The sequence below is a fragment of the Lissotriton vulgaris genome, chromosome 11 (genome assembly GCF_964263255.1).
Source record: "Lissotriton vulgaris chromosome 11, aLisVul1.2, whole genome shotgun sequence".
In the NCBI taxonomy this organism is placed as follows: domain Eukaryota; kingdom Metazoa; phylum Chordata; class Amphibia; order Caudata; family Salamandridae; genus Lissotriton; species Lissotriton vulgaris.
The window spans coordinates 1,104,653,567-1,104,670,960 of NC_141699.1; the positions used below are offsets into that span (position 1 = coordinate 1,104,653,567).

The 17,394-nt window shown below is 44.4% G+C and overlaps 1 protein-coding gene across 1 annotated transcript in view; it reads right to left on the reverse strand.

Annotated features, from left to right (window-relative positions):
• The window catches only part of LOC147684242 (putative cation-transporting ATPase 13A4), a 249,194-nt gene that overhangs the window by 134,896 nt on the left and 96,904 nt on the right, over positions 1–17,394 (reverse strand). Inside the window, exons 7-9 of the mRNA XM_086944644.1 lie at positions 16,360–16,494; positions 6,698–6,770; positions 4,526–4,657 (exon numbers count right to left, since the gene is read on the reverse strand). Of these exons, the coding sequence (XP_086800770.1) occupies positions 4,526–4,657; positions 6,698–6,770; positions 16,360–16,494 (340 nt within the window). The remainder of the gene's footprint in view (positions 1–4,525; positions 4,658–6,697; positions 6,771–16,359; positions 16,495–17,394) is intronic.

Below are 17,394 nucleotides of genomic sequence, written 5' to 3' on the forward strand. Positions count from 1 at the left end.
TGGCAGAGTTCCTGGCATTCTATATTTGAGCCGAGAAAAAGGTAGTTTTTCGAGCAGTAATAGCCTTTTTGTATGTTGTCAGGGCATCTTTGCAGGATTGCTTGGCTATGGGGCAGTAAGATTTCCTCCAACGCCTTTCTAAGTTCCTACAGTGTTGTCGGTGGAGCCTGAGCTCTTCGGTGTACCAAACCGCCGACTGAGATATTCTGTTGGGTCGCATAAGCTTCTCCGGGGCCACCTGATCAGCAGCGTTCCGAATCCAGTCTAGGAAATCGGAGGCTGAGAGAGCAGGGTTGGCTCCTCCCGTGGTGGAGGATAGTGTCAGGATGTCTACCATCTGAGGGATATCTGCATTCTTCCAGGCACGGGTCCCTATCCTAGTACGTGGCCTGGAGGGGGGAGGGTTAACAGGCCGAGTATGTATACCAAAGATAATGGCCCTGTGATCTGTCCACGTGAGGGGACGAATATCTAATACAGAGATATGTGGGTTGTTGGTAAACAAACCATCTAGTGTGTGTCCCGTCTGGTGAGTAGTTCCCTTTACCAGTTGTTGAAGTCCTAAGGTTCGGAGATCAGCAGTGAGTTGAGTGGTGTCGTGGTTGCCCTGTTCTTCCAAAGGGAAGTTAAAATCTCCCAGTATCATGTATTCCGTCGAGCATATGATGTGGTCATTGAGCTCAGAGAGTGTAGCAAGAAAGGAGTTTCGAGGTCCAGGAGGTCGATATAGCAGAATTCCTTTGAGGGCTTGTTTGCAATTAATATTGATAGCAAAAGTGGCTGCTTCACAATTGGTGGATTGTATGGGATCAAGAGTAGTGCGATACTGATTCTTATAGATAATAGCGAGTCCTCCACCTCTTCCTATGTGTCTATCATGCCTCGCAACACTGTAGCCCTCAGGGGTTGCCTGGCAGAAGTCCGGTCCTGAGCCAGCGTCTCCCCAGGTTTCAGTGGCAAAAAGGAAGTCAAGATCATGAGCAATAATAAACTCGCTGATCTGTAAACTGTGGCATGGAAGGGAGCGCGTGTTAATAAGCGCTGCTCGACAGCCATGAAGATGAGTGATATCCAATTCACAAGAGCATATATTACTGGGGGCATCTGAGGCTGAGGAGTCTGGCAGACAAGGTTGCGGAAGTTGGTATTGGCACCCAGGACAAGGGGAAGGGGTAGCGCCCACTGCAGTAGAGAGAGGCAGGATGATACAGTGTTGGCAAAAGTAGCCAGGGTTCAACTGTCTTAATTGCAAGGGGGGAATAGCGCACTAAAGGGCCAGGGGTTATGGCCCTGGGCCGTGTCCGGTCGCGGACGGGCGCAGACAGGCTTGGCTTAGGCGCGGCTTCGGCGCGCATCCGGCGCGCCCGCTGCACCAGCCCGCTGCACCGTCTGGTCATGGTACCAGTTATATAGGGTGTGAGGAGGGTGGGAGGCCGGCGCGAATAGAATTTGCTGCTGCGGCGAAGAATGCAGGGGAGTGACTGCAAAGTCAGGCTGACTGGCAATGTTCCTTGGGGGGACTGGCAAGCAGGTAGTTCCTGGTGATGTCTCCGTTCTCAGAGCACATTTTGCCTGAAAGGTCCTATATTTAGAAATTGGGCTATCTGGGCACATTTAGCACCACTTCCAAGAGGACCAGGACTGTTGCGGCCTGACTTGGGAGAGTCAGGGCTTACCCAGGCTGGGCCCAGGTGCGAACTCAAAATGTTTGGAGCCTTTTCTCTCCTTGAGGCTCTAATTAGGAGGCCAGCCAACTCACCCTTGGAGTCACTCTGAAAGTCTTAGGTTCAAGCAGATAGCTGGTGTCAAGAAGTAGGATAGTCCTCTGAGGGCACAGGGCCGACTTCAGGTAGTCCTCTCGGTGCAGCAGGTGAGTCCTCTGAAGTTGACAGCAGGGCACAGGCAGAAGGGAAGTCCTCAGAGAGTACTTCTGCAGGTTCAAACGTGAACGCAAGAGTGGGTCTGGAATTTTTATACTCCTGGAGTTTTTCCCATGGAGATGCCTGGAAGTTTCGGCCTCCCTTCCTGGTCATGGGCTGTTTGCAGTCACAATGGGCTAGTGTGAAGTTCTTTGTGCACAAGCTGAGCTAGTGCTTTTAAAGTGCAAATGGGGGGCTGTGCACAGCTATGCCATTCCATCCTGCTTGATTGGCCCACCCTGCCAACACTCAGTCTCTATTGTGTGGCTGGCTGGGAGGAATACACAAAGGCCAACTACGCCTATTCAGACTGTAGGCAACAGCCTGCAGGCACCAAATGGTTAGGACAAGGAAACGGCAACTCTCTGAAAGTGGCATTTTCAGAATTGTGACCTAAAATACAACTTTACCGAGATATATATAATTTTTTCAAAGCAACGTATGCCCGGAGGTGTCTTGGCGCTAGCGGCTACATGAAAGAGAGTTCTGCAATGAGAGAGTAACTCATAGCTACATGGGGAGTGGGAATAGCCACGTTTTCAGAAGTTTACCAAACGTCAATAGATTTGATTGACTTCTAAGGTACCAGGGTAGCTGATTACAAAGCGTAAGGGTTTGATATACAAATTGTTTGCCACCCCACATGGCATTGTGAATTCTTGGCACCTTGACAGTTTTAGAGGTTGCTGACCAAAGGCTTTTTCCTGGGGCATACCATGAGAGCTTAATCTTGAGGTAACCTCAGCCTGTGCCACGAAGCACCCTGTGAGCCTTGTAGGGAGCCAGTGGAGCTCCTCCCGGGTCTTCGTAGTGAGTCAATATTCTTCAAGTACTTAAACAGCCGTTCAGCTGCATTCTGCACTCTCTGCAGTTGTTTGAGAGAGCCTTGCTGCATGCCAAGATCGAAGCATTTCAGTGACCTGGTCTAGATAAGACAAGGGGGATGATACTTGTTTCATTTAGGTCTACGGGGAAGAAGGGCAGAATCTTTTTTAGGATTTTTAACTTATAGAACAAAGAGAAATTAGTTTGTTTGTCTATTCATTGAAAGTGAGTTTGGAACTCAATATTATCCCTAGATTTCTTCACTTTAGGAACTGGGGTAGGTATGGGGACCCAACTTTTGTGGCCAGCATTTGTCGCTCCAAACAGAGGTAGCTCTACAAAAGAGGAGTACCTCAATGTTTTCCAGAGTTCAGCTTAAAACAGTGTTTACTCATTCAGCTAACCACTGCTTGTATGTAGTTATTGAACCGCAATGCAATCTTCTCAATGACACCCATAACAGCCACAACAATTTGCATGTCATCTGCATAGGAGATGTGTGAAAAACCCAAAATATCTTTGCAAGTGGGATCACATAGATATTAAATAAAGTGGGACTAAGTGAAGGCGCGCGTGGGACACCGCATGGAAGCGAAAAGGGGTTAGAAACAAAGACAGGGAAGAGTTCTGGAGATCATAATAAGCTGGTCCACCAATTCATATCCCAACCATCAAAGAGGATTTTAAATCACTATTCATTAGATACCAAACGTGAAATTTTAACTGCCCCCAAAACAAAAGTTATCACTTATTAAATGTAATAAGGTAACCTAATATTATCTTATGGGAGAGGTAGGCCTCACAATAGTGTAAAACTCATTTGGGAGTTTTTCACAATGAGGACACATAAAACTTAAACATGTACAAGTATTTAAATACAATGCTCCCTCTCCAATGGGCTGTCAAGGGCCAAACTAAGGAATGACCTATATGTAGTACAAAGTGAGTTTTAGGCATGGGTTTATTTTGTCAAGTTGAATTGGCAGTTTCATACTGCACACAGGCTGCAGTGGCTCGCCTGAGACATCTTTAAATGGCTACTTCAGTGGGTGCCCAATATGTGCTGCAGGTCCACTAGTAGCATTTAACTCACCAACCCTTGATATATGGTCTATCACTTTACTTCGGACATAAAAGTACATTTAAACCTGCCAATCTGATGTTAGACAATGATACCATATTTTAGGGCTTAAGCACATGGACGTTAGCACTGCATAGCAGTGTCCAAGTGCACAGAGTCCTAAGGCCAATAAAACAATTTCAGCAAAACTGGAGGGGTGAAGGCAACAAGCTTGTGCGAAGACCGCCCTGAGGCTGACAGATCGAATACTCTCCAACATGGCTGACTGACATTTAAGAACAGGGAGTTACATATGAATACGAGAGGGTAAACAATTGAAAACTCATAGGGGTCTATTGCAATGCCCTTCAAAAGGGCTCCGAACCCTGCTTCACAATTACAAATCTTACCATAACAATGGGTCTGCTTTTGAATAAGGACAGGCACATGCCTTTGATCTTTCCCTAGAAGATTGATGTCATGTGAATACCAGAGTACAGTTTGTACCTTTTTATGTGACAACTATTTACATACAACAAGACCAATGTGCCTTCTTGCACAGTGTCATGAACCACCCAATGTGGAGTTGCTGCAGGCATCATTCATTGTAAACCTATAAATTGATAACTTTGAGATGTGAACAAGTGGAGCAGTAAATGCTGATCAGAAACATAATGGGAAGGAACAGTAGCAGCGGCATTGACATCAATAGAGTTCGCACCTGTGAGCATGCCCTCGTCCACAACACAACTCCCTTTAACCAGTATGGCGTCACACGGCAGGTAAAGCTTATTTCCAGTTAGTGCGATGACATCGCCAGGAATTAGATTGCGTGACTCCACCTCTTTGTGTTCTACAAAATAAAATAAAAAGTATATATTTTAAACATTTTATCTATTGTAGCTATTTCATAACTGTGTTAGTCATGTCCACAATAAAGAATGATAGAATACAATAAGCATTGTAAAAGTCAACAGGTCTGGCTTTGGCAAGAAACTTCAGTTATTTTGTTTTATTGCAAGCCTATGCCAAAAATAAAAAATGAAAAAAAGAAAAGAAAATGTGACACCATCCAAACATGTCCACCATATGCCTGAAATGAAAAGTTTAAATTTGAAAAACATTTGAGGTTTTACTACTTATGTATTTAACTAAAGGTCTTTCAGGTGTACCAAGCATTTTATTAATATTTGTGTTTGTAAAGGAGACTAAAATTAATTCATGACATTACCAAGCTCTTATATTTTGTGCAGCTACAAAATTACAATGTCACTTAAAACACTTTGTAAATACTTTGTATTAACACCTATAAAGAACAAGCATTCTCAAAGCAAATCAGTCTGGCCTTTCACATGCATTCCTCCTCCCAGCCATTACATTCATTCATGCAACATCTTTTGTTTGTTCCAAATATTCCCCCAAAAAACAACATGAATCTGTAGCATTGCTTACTTTCTTCCCCCAGAATCTGGTGCTCAGATAGCTAAAGTTTGTGCTAAAGTTTGTGCTAGAGCTCGTGCAGCACAAATCATCACAAACAGCAGCAACGATCTACTTTCAATCACAAAACCAAATTTATGTCAATATTTGAGCCTCACACTAAGCCCAGACCTGTAGGAGCCAGGCCCTTGTTAATACAAAGGAGGGACACAGTTTTTTGGCAGAACAGAACTAAAGGCTTAGGGTTTTGGTGCAAGACCAATGTACTCAAGTTGTTGTGTGTGACTTTGCACCAAATCCTAAGACAAAGTACAAGGAGATTCAAGAAAAGGGTCAAGTAGAATATGACCTAAAATACCTACCTAGAGCAGGTGTGGTTTCTCTGAAAGCACACATCCAAGATACCTTACCCCTGTTGCTGTTTTCTACACATAGTCATTTTTCTAGAGGTTGTACCTCAAGAGCAAAGAGTAGGATAGATACTGCTAACTCACTTTTAATCAGCAAAGTGAGGCTGAGCGTAACAAAGTACACACAGACATGGGGGCATATGTGTTAAGTAGTTGTGTCACCTTTGTACCCTGTTGCGTGTCAACTACTAAGTTGGCTTGATAAACCAAGAGTGATGCAATGCAGAGCCAAGTGCTGGGTTGCGTTACTCTACCCCGGGAGGCGTTACATGGCGGAGAGTGGGTGTTACCACGCTACCACCCATGGACTTCGGAGCATTCGCAGATTGACCATGAATGGTAGACCTGGGAGTGCATCAAAATGCTGCGCCTTCCCCAAGAGACGAGTAATATCTTTATTTCTTCTTGTTGTTTTCTCTTTCTATGTGTGCTGCATTCTGCCTTAGATGATTGTTTTTGTGCAGGAAGGTGCCTCTTCCTGCACAAAAACAACCCTGCTTACAACGCAGGCACCTTTGCACCTTGATGCAAGAGTGCCTACGTTGGTGCTAGAGGGCACACTGTGTGCCAGTGCATGGAAAAGAGAGAAATGTGCCATACAATGTTAAATGTGGTGCATTCCTGCCTTTGCCTATCACGCCGCCGTCCAACAAGGTGACAGCCTGCGATGCATGATTTGTTGATAAATGTGCCCTTAGTGCATGAAGCACTGATTGTGTCATTGTCTTATTGAATCTGGTGCTGCTCTAGTTTCTTCTCTTCACACAACAGAGTGCTGCAATGTTTCATGCAGGCCCATTGCTTGAAGGACAATGCAGCTGGGCCTTGGTTCAGCTGTGTACCTGGATGTGTGTAGAGGCTGCATGGCTGCTTAACACAATGGATGGACAAACATTGCAGCTACTATCGCCTTAACCCTTCGCGGGCAAGATATTCACCCAGATGACTGCACAATTCGCAGTAAACATTAAACCTGTAATTCTAAAAATTAGGGATTTATGCCAGAAAAATATATACTTTTGTCCACACACAATGAGACTCACCTCCATTTTTCAGACATACGGTGACCATCACGCTATTATGTGTCTCGACCAATGCATGCAGCTTGACTGATTGCTGTTGAAGATTGTGAAAAAAATCAAGAAAAGATGCATATGTTACTCTGAGTGCAAATTCAGGTGGAGAACCAAGGCTCCTCTAACATACATATACATCCAGGCTGCCACAGAACGTGTCCAACAGCTCCTCAGCCTCTCATGATGAATCCCTGAGCCATGAGTCAAAGGAGCAACTAAGGATCTGGTTGAGTAATTATCAAGGGATTAATGACTAAGCTTAACTCTGCCTTAGGCAACTCTGGGATGCCTCCTTCCTTGCGTAAGGTCTCAGGCTGGGTGTCTGAAAGAAAAGTCTACAGTAATGTGAGGGCATATTATCAAGAACCTCGTTAAAAATATTGCTGTTTCAGAGGCAGGAAACTGCCGCTAAAACGGCGATAATGGGCTTGCTAAAATGCGTTATAGAATTCCAATAGAAGCCCAGGTTAGATGTGCAGGACATCTTGCTAATTTGGTTCAGGATCTTGCTAATATGCCCCGTAATTCTTTCTTATCCCCTCCACGCCATCCATGTTTTTTAAAAATGGACATGATGTTTAAGTCTCGCGCTTACAGAGAATGTTCCCCCTAGGTCCTTGCACAGATGATGCTTGTCTGGACTTCTAAGGGTTTACCGCAAACTCACCACACAGACAAAACACACAGCAAACACTTAAATATAGATGCACAAAGAAAATTTTAGGCAGCCATTTTCCACCATTGTCTATTGTCGTTCATTGGCTTTAGAGGTGGCTAACCATGTTGTCCATTGTCGCTGTTTGTAGTCCACAGCATAGCAAACATGAGAAAACCCTTTAAGATAGTTCACAAAAGCAATAATTACTTTTGTATTTGTTTGTGGAAAGGGACCACACCCCGCACTCCCTCTAGATGCTTAGAGATGCCATTATTTGGAGTATGTCCATAAGGGCGATGGAGTCAAATATTCCGTCATCCGCACAGAGTAACTGTACTGCGAATGTCTTGGTGCCATCAAAATAACGCTAGTCAGTTAAACTTGTAACATGTTTTTGTTTTTCAAAAACAAAATGTCAAGGTGAGATATTGTTTTTGAAAAAACAAAAACTAATGACCCCCACACCATGTGAGTTTTCTGCCATGGTGTAGGGGTCATTTACACCTTTTTACTGCCCCTTACCGCCACGATTTTCGAAGTGATAAAAGCAAGTGAAAAGGTGTTACTCAACTTCCCACACTGAATCAGGCCCTTACTCCATTGGTCATCGCAGGAGTACGTCAGTGAAGGCAATGGAGGAATCGCCATCACTGACGTACTTAAGGTCCGTCTGTCTGTGAAGCAGGAGGACAGACATTCAGGGCCTCATTCATAAGGTTTAGAGGCAGGGCAGCGCTGCAAGAAATCTGCCTACCCTGCATCAAATGAAAGGGCAGAAATGTGCCGTATCTATGAGATAATGGCGCATTTCTGCCTTTTCTCCTGCGATGGCACACAATGGGCTGCCATACGCTCACACAGGCACCCATGCGACTTGGTGCAATGGTGCCTGAATTGCAGAGATGATTGTTATTGTGCAGGAAGAGGCACACATAGAAAAAGATAAAACAAGGAGAAATGAAGGTATTTCTCCTTGTTGCGCCTCCTTTAAGCCTTTCCTGGAGGGACGTAGGAATCTGACGTATTCCCAGTTTCACAAAACCTTGTAAATCTGGAAATGTGTCCGGTTCCATGGATGTCGCCTGAGAACAGCAACAGCAACACCCCTGGAATGCAAGTTTCATGCAGAATAATGTGTGAAAGGGGTCCACACGTACAAGGCCATGAAAAGACAAGCAGGGTGGCTTTACGTGGCATTGTAAATATGGGCCAGCACACTGTGCTAAAGGAACGTTAAAAAAAAGTGATGCTCCGGTGGCACAATAACCTCATAAATAAGGGCCTCAATTTGGCAGAGGACACTCTGTTGTTGCACCGGAGTACCCTCTCTGCCAAACTCTAAAACCCCACCCCGGCATGCATCATCCTCTCCTTCCTAGTGGGGCCCCACTTCACAGTGTTTCTATTTGATATTTTATTTTTCTTTCACATGGCAGCTGCTAAGTGCTACAGGGCCACTCACTTTCTTTCTTGCTCTCCTGCTCAATTTATTCTGGAATTGTTATTAGACTGTTCTAAAATGGCCGCTGGCTCTGCCAGAATGGTAAAATATCAATAATGGCTGCCAGTGATTTTGGGCAAGCACACAGTGGCCCTATTAGAATTAAAGAAAGTAAAAAAGCTGATGAGTAAGCCTGAATTAAGCTCAGTCACTGGTACTTACTCAGCCTGCAGTCCATTTTATCTTTTTTCCTATTTTTCACTCTAAACAAATACCTACCTCAGTCAAGTCAGCCCTGGTAGTAGAGCAGTGGGGACATTTTATTCAGACTTTTAGAGCTGGGCACCCCCATTTGGGAGCACAGGCAACCAACAAACTGTTCTGGATTATTTAGGTCCCATTAGAGAGGTGTAGGTTTACCAAGTCCTCCCCATGGTGAGGGGGGCAGTTAACAGTTTTCACTGCCCCTTACTGCCAGGTTTTTCCTGATGACAACGAGCAGCGAAAACTGGCCTCTAGTTCTGTCCATCTAATAAGGTGGGAAGAATTATCTTCCTGGCTCTCATGGCCTTTACTCTGTGGGACCTTCGGAGGTGTTTAATAATGCCATGATTAAACCTACGTTCCCCCTGCATATACCTTTGGCGGGTGGAGCATTATTTTGGCGGTATAGATAACCTGTCGCCGTTGTGATGGAGTATATATCTAACCAACATATCAACCGTCCCCTCGCTGTCATATATGATGTAAATGCATGGATCGCTTTCTTTTCCATATACTTGTACTTTGGAATATAATCTCTTCCTCATTATGTAGAAAGACTTCCAGGAGGAGCCTACAGACGAGGAGGGGTCACTGGAAATTGTCATCTAAGACATGGAGGTCCAGGAGAGACATCACAGAGTCCTGGTGAGAGCTCCAGGAATCAAAGCCAAGACTGGAATAAGCAGAGTCTGGGTCTGACTATGAGCTAAAGATGGAGAAAGGGGTCTTTCAGTGGAGTCATGGCTCCTGCCTACATTCTTCTGCTTTTCTGATGCATAAGAGAAGAAGACTGATGCGCCATCTTGAAAAGAGTCCTCCCACCACTGGGGCAGGACACAGACCCTGATATAGCCACCTGCTTGGAGGAAGGAGTGCATATTTCAATACATATCACTTTTCATTCATGCTTCATAAAAGGGGTGTGCGAAATTTGTTTAATATACTTTTGCATAATTATGCAACAATTTGGAAAAATTACACACAATTATGCAAAACTTGCAATATGTGCAATATTGTGGACAAAATAAGTTCTGGGGTCTATTTTGAACACATTTCACACAAAAAGTGAAAAAACGGGAATGCCTGACACAGCAGCCACTCGCATTTTGGCCATACATGTTGTTTCTGTGAGTTTGCGCTAAAGTGTTTTGCCTCTGGAGCATAATTACAAGATTTGGTATAACTGCAGAATTATAGTAATAAGAGCAACGCAAAGTTACACTGTAAGGAACATTTCACCAGTGCCTGCTTACTCTCAAAAAAATAATAATGCAATATCTAATAAATACTCTTCAACATGCTATTTTTCACTACAATCCTTCGACCCTACTTTTTTTTTTAGGAAATGGATATAAATCCTGAAATCTATGTAAACAATGGATGCCACAAATAACTGTAAAAAAAGCAGCTGGAACAATCTCAGAGTTATCAGGTAAAAAGGATTATCTTCCCTTTTTTTTCTTCCTGCAAACCTTCCAGCCACCATTCCTAGCAAGAGATAGTAACTCTATGACCAGATTGAAACCTCAATTATGATTGGTCTTTGTTACTGAAAGATCTCTAGCAGCAAAGTAGCGAATACAAATACTGATCAAGTCAACATAAGTGGAAAAATCAAACAGCTTTTTACTGGCCTAACCCATATGACCTTTCAAGTGTCCACCAATCACAGAAGAGACACCGCAGAGCAGCTCTCCTCCTCTTTTTTGCTGCTCTGGAAGAAAGATAAGTGTTTTCCTTCTAATAAGTGCTCATACATATGTATTTTACTTACTCATGAATTCTAATTTTCAGTAATTCTAATTTAAGTCCATTTCTGTTCCCTGTCTCCCCTTGGGTTATATCTTCCCTGCCACCACTCCCATGAATTTATTCTGAATCACTGATTAACACATTGGAAGAGGTCCTCATTGACTCAGAGGGTGGGACTGCGGTCAGGCGTTGCCGCCGCGCTGCAAGTTTCGCAACCCTGATGTGATTCCTCCTCTGAGCGCTTCCATTCTGCTGTGACGCCATCATTGTCTCTGTGATTCAATGCATGCTCCTCTGAGCTTTCATCATGCATAGCCCCTCCTTTGTATTGGATGGCTTGGCTCAATGTACTTTCCTGACTAGAATGTTTTGTTCCAATTCGAGGAAGTGTAACACTTAGTTGAAAGCCTCTTACCTATTGGCTAACATTCCTGTTTTCTTTCTTTTGCTTCTAGCTTCAGTGGCTTTCAAAGGAAGTTGATTCGTGTGGTTTTGTGAAGGGTGTAATGTTTTAAGATAATTTTGTTTGTCCAAAACAATAAAAAAAGAGTAAAATAGAGGAATTAACGATTTTGATTAAGATTGTAAGATCTGGGCTATTTATATAACAATAATATTAATATATTATAGAAAAATATATAATATTATATAATTATATAACTATTTTCCTTTGACTGTGTGGCTGGTTTCCTCTGCGTGAGACTACCTCTTTAGGTGGGTATGGAGGGCACGAATAGGAGTGCATTGAGAAAGATTTATCTCCCCACATCTATTGAGAATTTGGAACCTGCAGGGTCTGACTCCGCTATGAAAGTGGGGGGTGAAGCGATTATGGCAACGCAGGAGTCAGATATTTTGGTATGAGCCAGTTCAGGATATCTTGTAATCAGCAGTCCATGGAAGATGTCATTGACGCGTCAACATTAGCCTCCTTTGCTAAGCTCACTCCTCATTTGCTGTCTGGCCCTAATGAAAGTCAAATACAGGTTTCTCCTCCTGTGAGTGGGTTAAACTTTCCTCTGGTAGGGCAATGGTTTCTGAGGTGTCTCCGTTCAAGGAGGATAGTCACTGAGCTTCAGGTTCTACTCCTAAGGAGAAAGACTTGGAATGTATTTGGTATTCAACAGTTTAGACATAAAAAGGCAGGTAAGCAATCAATCAATCAATTAATTAAGCATTTATAATGAATAGCAAATCACCCTTGAGTGTCTCGATGTGCTGGAAAAGTTTTCTCTTGAGTGGTGGAGTGATCACTCGAACATCTCTGTCCTGAGTTGCTTCCTGAATTGCTGGTTCAGAAAAGGGGGTGGTGATGGACAGAGTATCTGAATTAAGCAGAACACTCCTACCCAGTCAACAGATCAGGGCTTGATCCATCACCGTTTTTTAGCTCACTGCACCATCCCAGCTCAGAACCTGAATTGTTTTATCCACCATAAGCGTGGAAGGGTATGCTCAGATGTGAGTCCCTTGCTCACTGCACCATCAGGATTCAAGCAAGCCGGGCCGAAGACGGCTGTAATGCGGATAGCTTGACTCTAGTGGCGTGGAGAGCACAGGACCCACCTCTGGGCATACCCATCCCACTCGCGGTGACAAATACTTTGCTTTGTTTGCCCGAAGTTGGCAGGGTATGACCAGAGGTGGGTCTCTTGCTGGTGGAGAAGTGTGGCTCAGGGGTTAGAGGCGGCAGACCCGGAAGCTGAGATCGGCCCTGGACCAGGGTTCAATTCCCTGCCTTGACGGGGCTTGGGCTCAATAATTCCATGGACTCGATAATTCTCGCTCCGGTGCCTACTCGACTCACGGGTTCACACTCTGCAACTCTGGGCAATAGCTTGCTTAATCTCCACAATGGCCCCTCGCGGTGGGATGCCTGGCTTTCACCTTGTGGATACCCTGCCGGGGTTATCTCACAGGGGAATACCAGGACGGGTTCCCTAAGCAAGCGCTTAGATGCCTGCGATGTGGGTGGTTTGCGCTATATAAATACATGTACATTTACATTTACATTTACTTTGCCACTGTATTCAGGATAGCCTGTCTGATGAGGGCGTGAGCCTGAAACCGGTCCCAGGATGCTTGTTTCCGGGCCAGGGAAGACATGGCTTGGCAGTTCGGGCTGCACTGTTCCCATGAGGCACAGGGGCTGACCGATTTGCATAAGCCATGTTGGGACTGGGGTGGCAAAGTGAGCTAAAGAATGATGATGGATTAAACCCTGATCAGTTGACTGGGGGTGAGTACTTGCAATGTTCAACACTCCGTCCATCATCCCCTTTGGTTTGCTTTGTTCACCCTAAGTTGGCCGGGTATGCCCAGACAGGGGTCCATTGCTCACTTTGCCACTGGATTCAAGATAGCCTGGCTGATGAGGGCTGTGAGCCCAAAACCGGTCCCAGGATGCTTGTTTCCGGTACAGGGAAGACATGGCTTGGCAGTTCGGGCTGGACTGTTCCTGTGAGGCACAGGGGCAGACTGATTTGCATATAGCCATGTCTGAGCTGGGGTGGTGGAGGGAGCTAAAGAATGATGATGGATTTATTTATTTATTTATTTTCTAAATTTCTAAAGCGCGAACAAATACCATAAATGGTGTCTCGGCGCTGGGCAGACAGGGAGGCACATCCTGTGCATTATTGAGTGAATAGCCATGTCTTCACTTGCCTTCTGAAGAGCAATAGTGAGGGGCTGGTTTTTATGTGATGGGGCAAGGAGTTCCAGAGCCTCGAGGCGGCCACCATGAAGCGTCTGTCTCCCCAAGTGACTGTTCTCACTCGTTGAATGCATAGTGATGCGGATGAGGCTGATCTTAGCGCTCTTTTGGGAACGTACAGCTGCAGTGATTCCCTAAAGAAGTCGGGTCCTTGGCTGTTCAGTGCTCTGTATATAATACACAGAGCCTTGAATTTGGTTCTCTTTTTTATTGGGAGCCAGTGCAGTTGGTAAATGACTGAAGAAATCGGTGCAAACTTGGGTGTTCTGGTGAGGATTCGCGCCGCAGCGTTCTGCACCATTTGTAGCTTTTTGAGGACCTGCTCCTGGGCATTCAGCAGAAGCCCATTGCAGTAGTCCACCTTGGATAGCACCAAGGAGGACATCAGGGTTTTACCTGCAGACAGTGGTAGGTAGGGTAGTAGCTTTTTCACTTTTCGTAGCGTGAAGAAGGAAGAGGAGACCACTGCGTTGGCATGATTGGTGAAACCTAGTTTGTTGTCGAACAACACTCCTAGGTTTCTGACCTTAGAAACTGGGATAGGTGGATTGCCCATTTCCGATGGCCACCAGATCGGAGACCAAGATGGTTTTAGGTCTCCAAACACCATTACCTCGGTCTTATCGGTGTTTAATTTTAGACAATTATTGTCCATCCAGTGACTAATGGCTCTCATACCGGTCTGAAAGTTGGCTGCTACTTCAATCCCGTTCTTATGTACTGCCAACACCAACTGGGTATCGTCGGCGTACGAAGTCACTCCCATTCCATGGGTTTTAATGATCCTCGCCAGGTCCGACACATAGATGTTGAAAAGTGTCGGACTCAGCGAGGATCCCTGGGGGACTCCGCATGGCAGCACGAACGTTGGTGAATAGAAGTTCCCCATCTTCACTGACTGTTCTCTATTGGCTAGGAAAGAGGTCAAAAGTTCCACAGCCCTGCCCTTTATGCCCATGGCTTTGACACGGTCGATCAGGATGTTATGATCGACCGTGTCAAAGGCCGCTGATAGATCTAGCAGGATCAGAACAGCCGAACCTCCCTGGTCCATGATCTGTCTGATCTCTTCAGAGGCCTTGATGAGCGCTGTCTCCGTTCCATGTCCTCTTCTGAACCCGAACTGGGTGTTATCTAACAGGTTATTTTGATCAATGTAGTTGGCCAGCTGTTTGTTTATGGCTTTTTCAAGAATTTTTGATGGGTAAGGGAGGGCTGCTATAGGGCGGTAATTTTTTAGTTCCAAGGTGTTAAGAGTTGGTTTCTTTAGTAGAGGCTTTATTATTGCAGTTTTCCAGTTTTGGGGATATTTTCCTGTCTCACAGATGGTGCTGCAGATGTTCTCCAGGATTGGTGCTACTACATCAGATGTTAGTTTGATAATGGTTGGTGGGCATGGGTCGAGAGGGGATCCTGACATAGTGGTTTTAATGAGATCTTTTATTTCTGTTAGTGATGGGGGGATAAATTCGTTCAGAGATGAGGGCGTGAGTTCTATGCTCTTGGTGTCGTCTGACAGTTCCTCATTCGTGATGTTGTTAAATTTATCGAAAATTTCAGTTACCTTGGTCCTGAAGAAGTCGGCCATTTTATTACAGAGGTCTTGGGAGGTTTCAGTGATATTGGCTGTTGGTATCGTTGTTAATGTAGCCACGGTCTGGTATAGTTGCTTACTGGAATTCTGTGCTCTTTCTATCTGTTCACAGAAATATTTGCTTTTTTCCTGTCTTAGCGTTTTCCTGTAGTCTGATAGCGCTTGTTTGTATCTTTCTTTGTCGTTGTTGTCATAGTTGACTCGCCAACGCCTTTCTAGATTGCGGCATTTCTGTCTCTCTATTCTTAGCAGTTCGGAGAACCATGGGGCTGATGGTGTTGCACGATTTAACCGCACTCTTTTTAGAGGCGCTACTTGATTTAAGGTATCTGTAAGCCATTGGTTGTAATTGTTTGCCGCTAGTTGAGGGTCAGATACTGGGGGTGGTTTAGTGTTTCCGAGAGTTTCGGCTAAGGTGATCGTTTCTATATTTTTCCAATCCCTGCTGAGCGTCTGTTGTTTTTTTGCCGAGGGTTGATTTTTGTGTTTTTGTGGATTAAACCCAGATCAGTTGACTGGGGGTGAGTGCTTGCACTGTTCAACACCCCCTATGGTAAATAATAAAGTCAGCATGGTGTTTTATATTGCTAAACACATTGGTCCTGATTCACAAAGATAAACTGAGAGAAATGTCCAACTTTACGACTTTTGGTATTCACAAAGGGAATTTATGAGTTGTAAAGTTAGACTTTTTTCTCAGTAAATCTTAAGTTTTGGTCTTAAGTTTAACTTTTTGGTACTACATTGAAAGTTGTAGATTTTTTCTGTTCTTCGGGGATACAAACCCTCTGTGGTGGTTTATGGGCATATGCCCTCAGGTGTTTGTGACTTTAGGTCTTAAATAAGTGTTAATGTTATATGTAATTTGGTATTTCTTGAGTATTGTCTTCATGAAGTCAACCAACATCACTGGGTAATGCTTTGTAAATTGTGCCGGCCTTTACAAGAGCAATGGTCCTGCCCTGCACCCTTTGCTTCACTTCTTGTAACTCTTGTCTTTCATCTCTAAGAGCAGAAGCATTCGAGGGTTCCCTCCTTTCATACCAAGATATTTCTCGTTACCTTTGTTTTGTCCCTTTCTTGTCAGAAAATCTGAAGTCAACATTTTCGCTTCATTGGTCAGGTGCAGACAATGATTTGACACCTCAGAGCCTCTACCAAAAAGAACATTTCTGTCAGCCTCACTCCATCCTGAAAGACTCACCTGCCGTAGGTCATAGACGGTTACGATGACCGAAATCAAAGTCATAATGATGATACTAAAAGAAACTTCATAATAGCCGAGGGCAATCCAAAGACCCAATGCAGCGGCTTGGAATATGTAAAAGGGATTTAAAACCTGAGGGGAAAAAAGATAACACAGTTAAAGGAAAGTTACTCATGCTGTTCTGAAGATGATATAAACAATAATCTAGAGATGTTTCCAGTTTATGGACAGTATATTTCTGAAGTACACGCACAGCTGCAGGGGAGCTCCATGTACAGAAGGTATCTGCTTGGCAGGGGTTGAGTAAGGCCATGAGATAGCTTATGATCGACAAACCATCCTTTGCATCTTCTCACGGTCATCAAATCACCTCATTGATAAGAGCACCCAATATTATCATCACAAACCACTTGGTCGTGGTCACAATGTCCATTAAATAAGCCACATTCAATATGCCATCTCTTTTTATTTGTAAAAAAGATGAGCAGAAGATGGAGCTATGCAATAACTTTATGCCAATGGTCATCACAGTCTGGTGCATCTGGTGAAGGAAGTATATGGTTGCGAAGGCTCATGTGTTTAAATCTATGCATTTAGTTATCTGTACGCTGATAATGATACGTTTGCCACTGCGGCCCTTGTCTTTAAGGGTGATTCTGTAATGCTGTTTTAGGGCCTCTTGGACACTGGACATGGGAGGACAGGAGGATGGAATTGGTATGAGGGAGGACTCAAGAGATCCAAACAGTGGAGAGGTTTCTGATCGTTTGTTAAGAATGGGATTATGTATATACGGGGCTGTGTATGTAGTCCGAGAGGAGGTGCATACGCAGCAGTGTGTGTGGTGTGGGATGAGGTGTATGAGTGGCAGTGTATGTAGTGTGAGATGAGGTGCATACGCAGCAGTGTATGTGGTGTGGGACGAGGTGTATACATGGCAGTGTATGTAGTCTGAGATGAGGTGCATACGCAGCAGTGTATGTGGTGTGGGATGAGATGTATACGTGGCAGTGTATGTAGTGTGAGATGAGG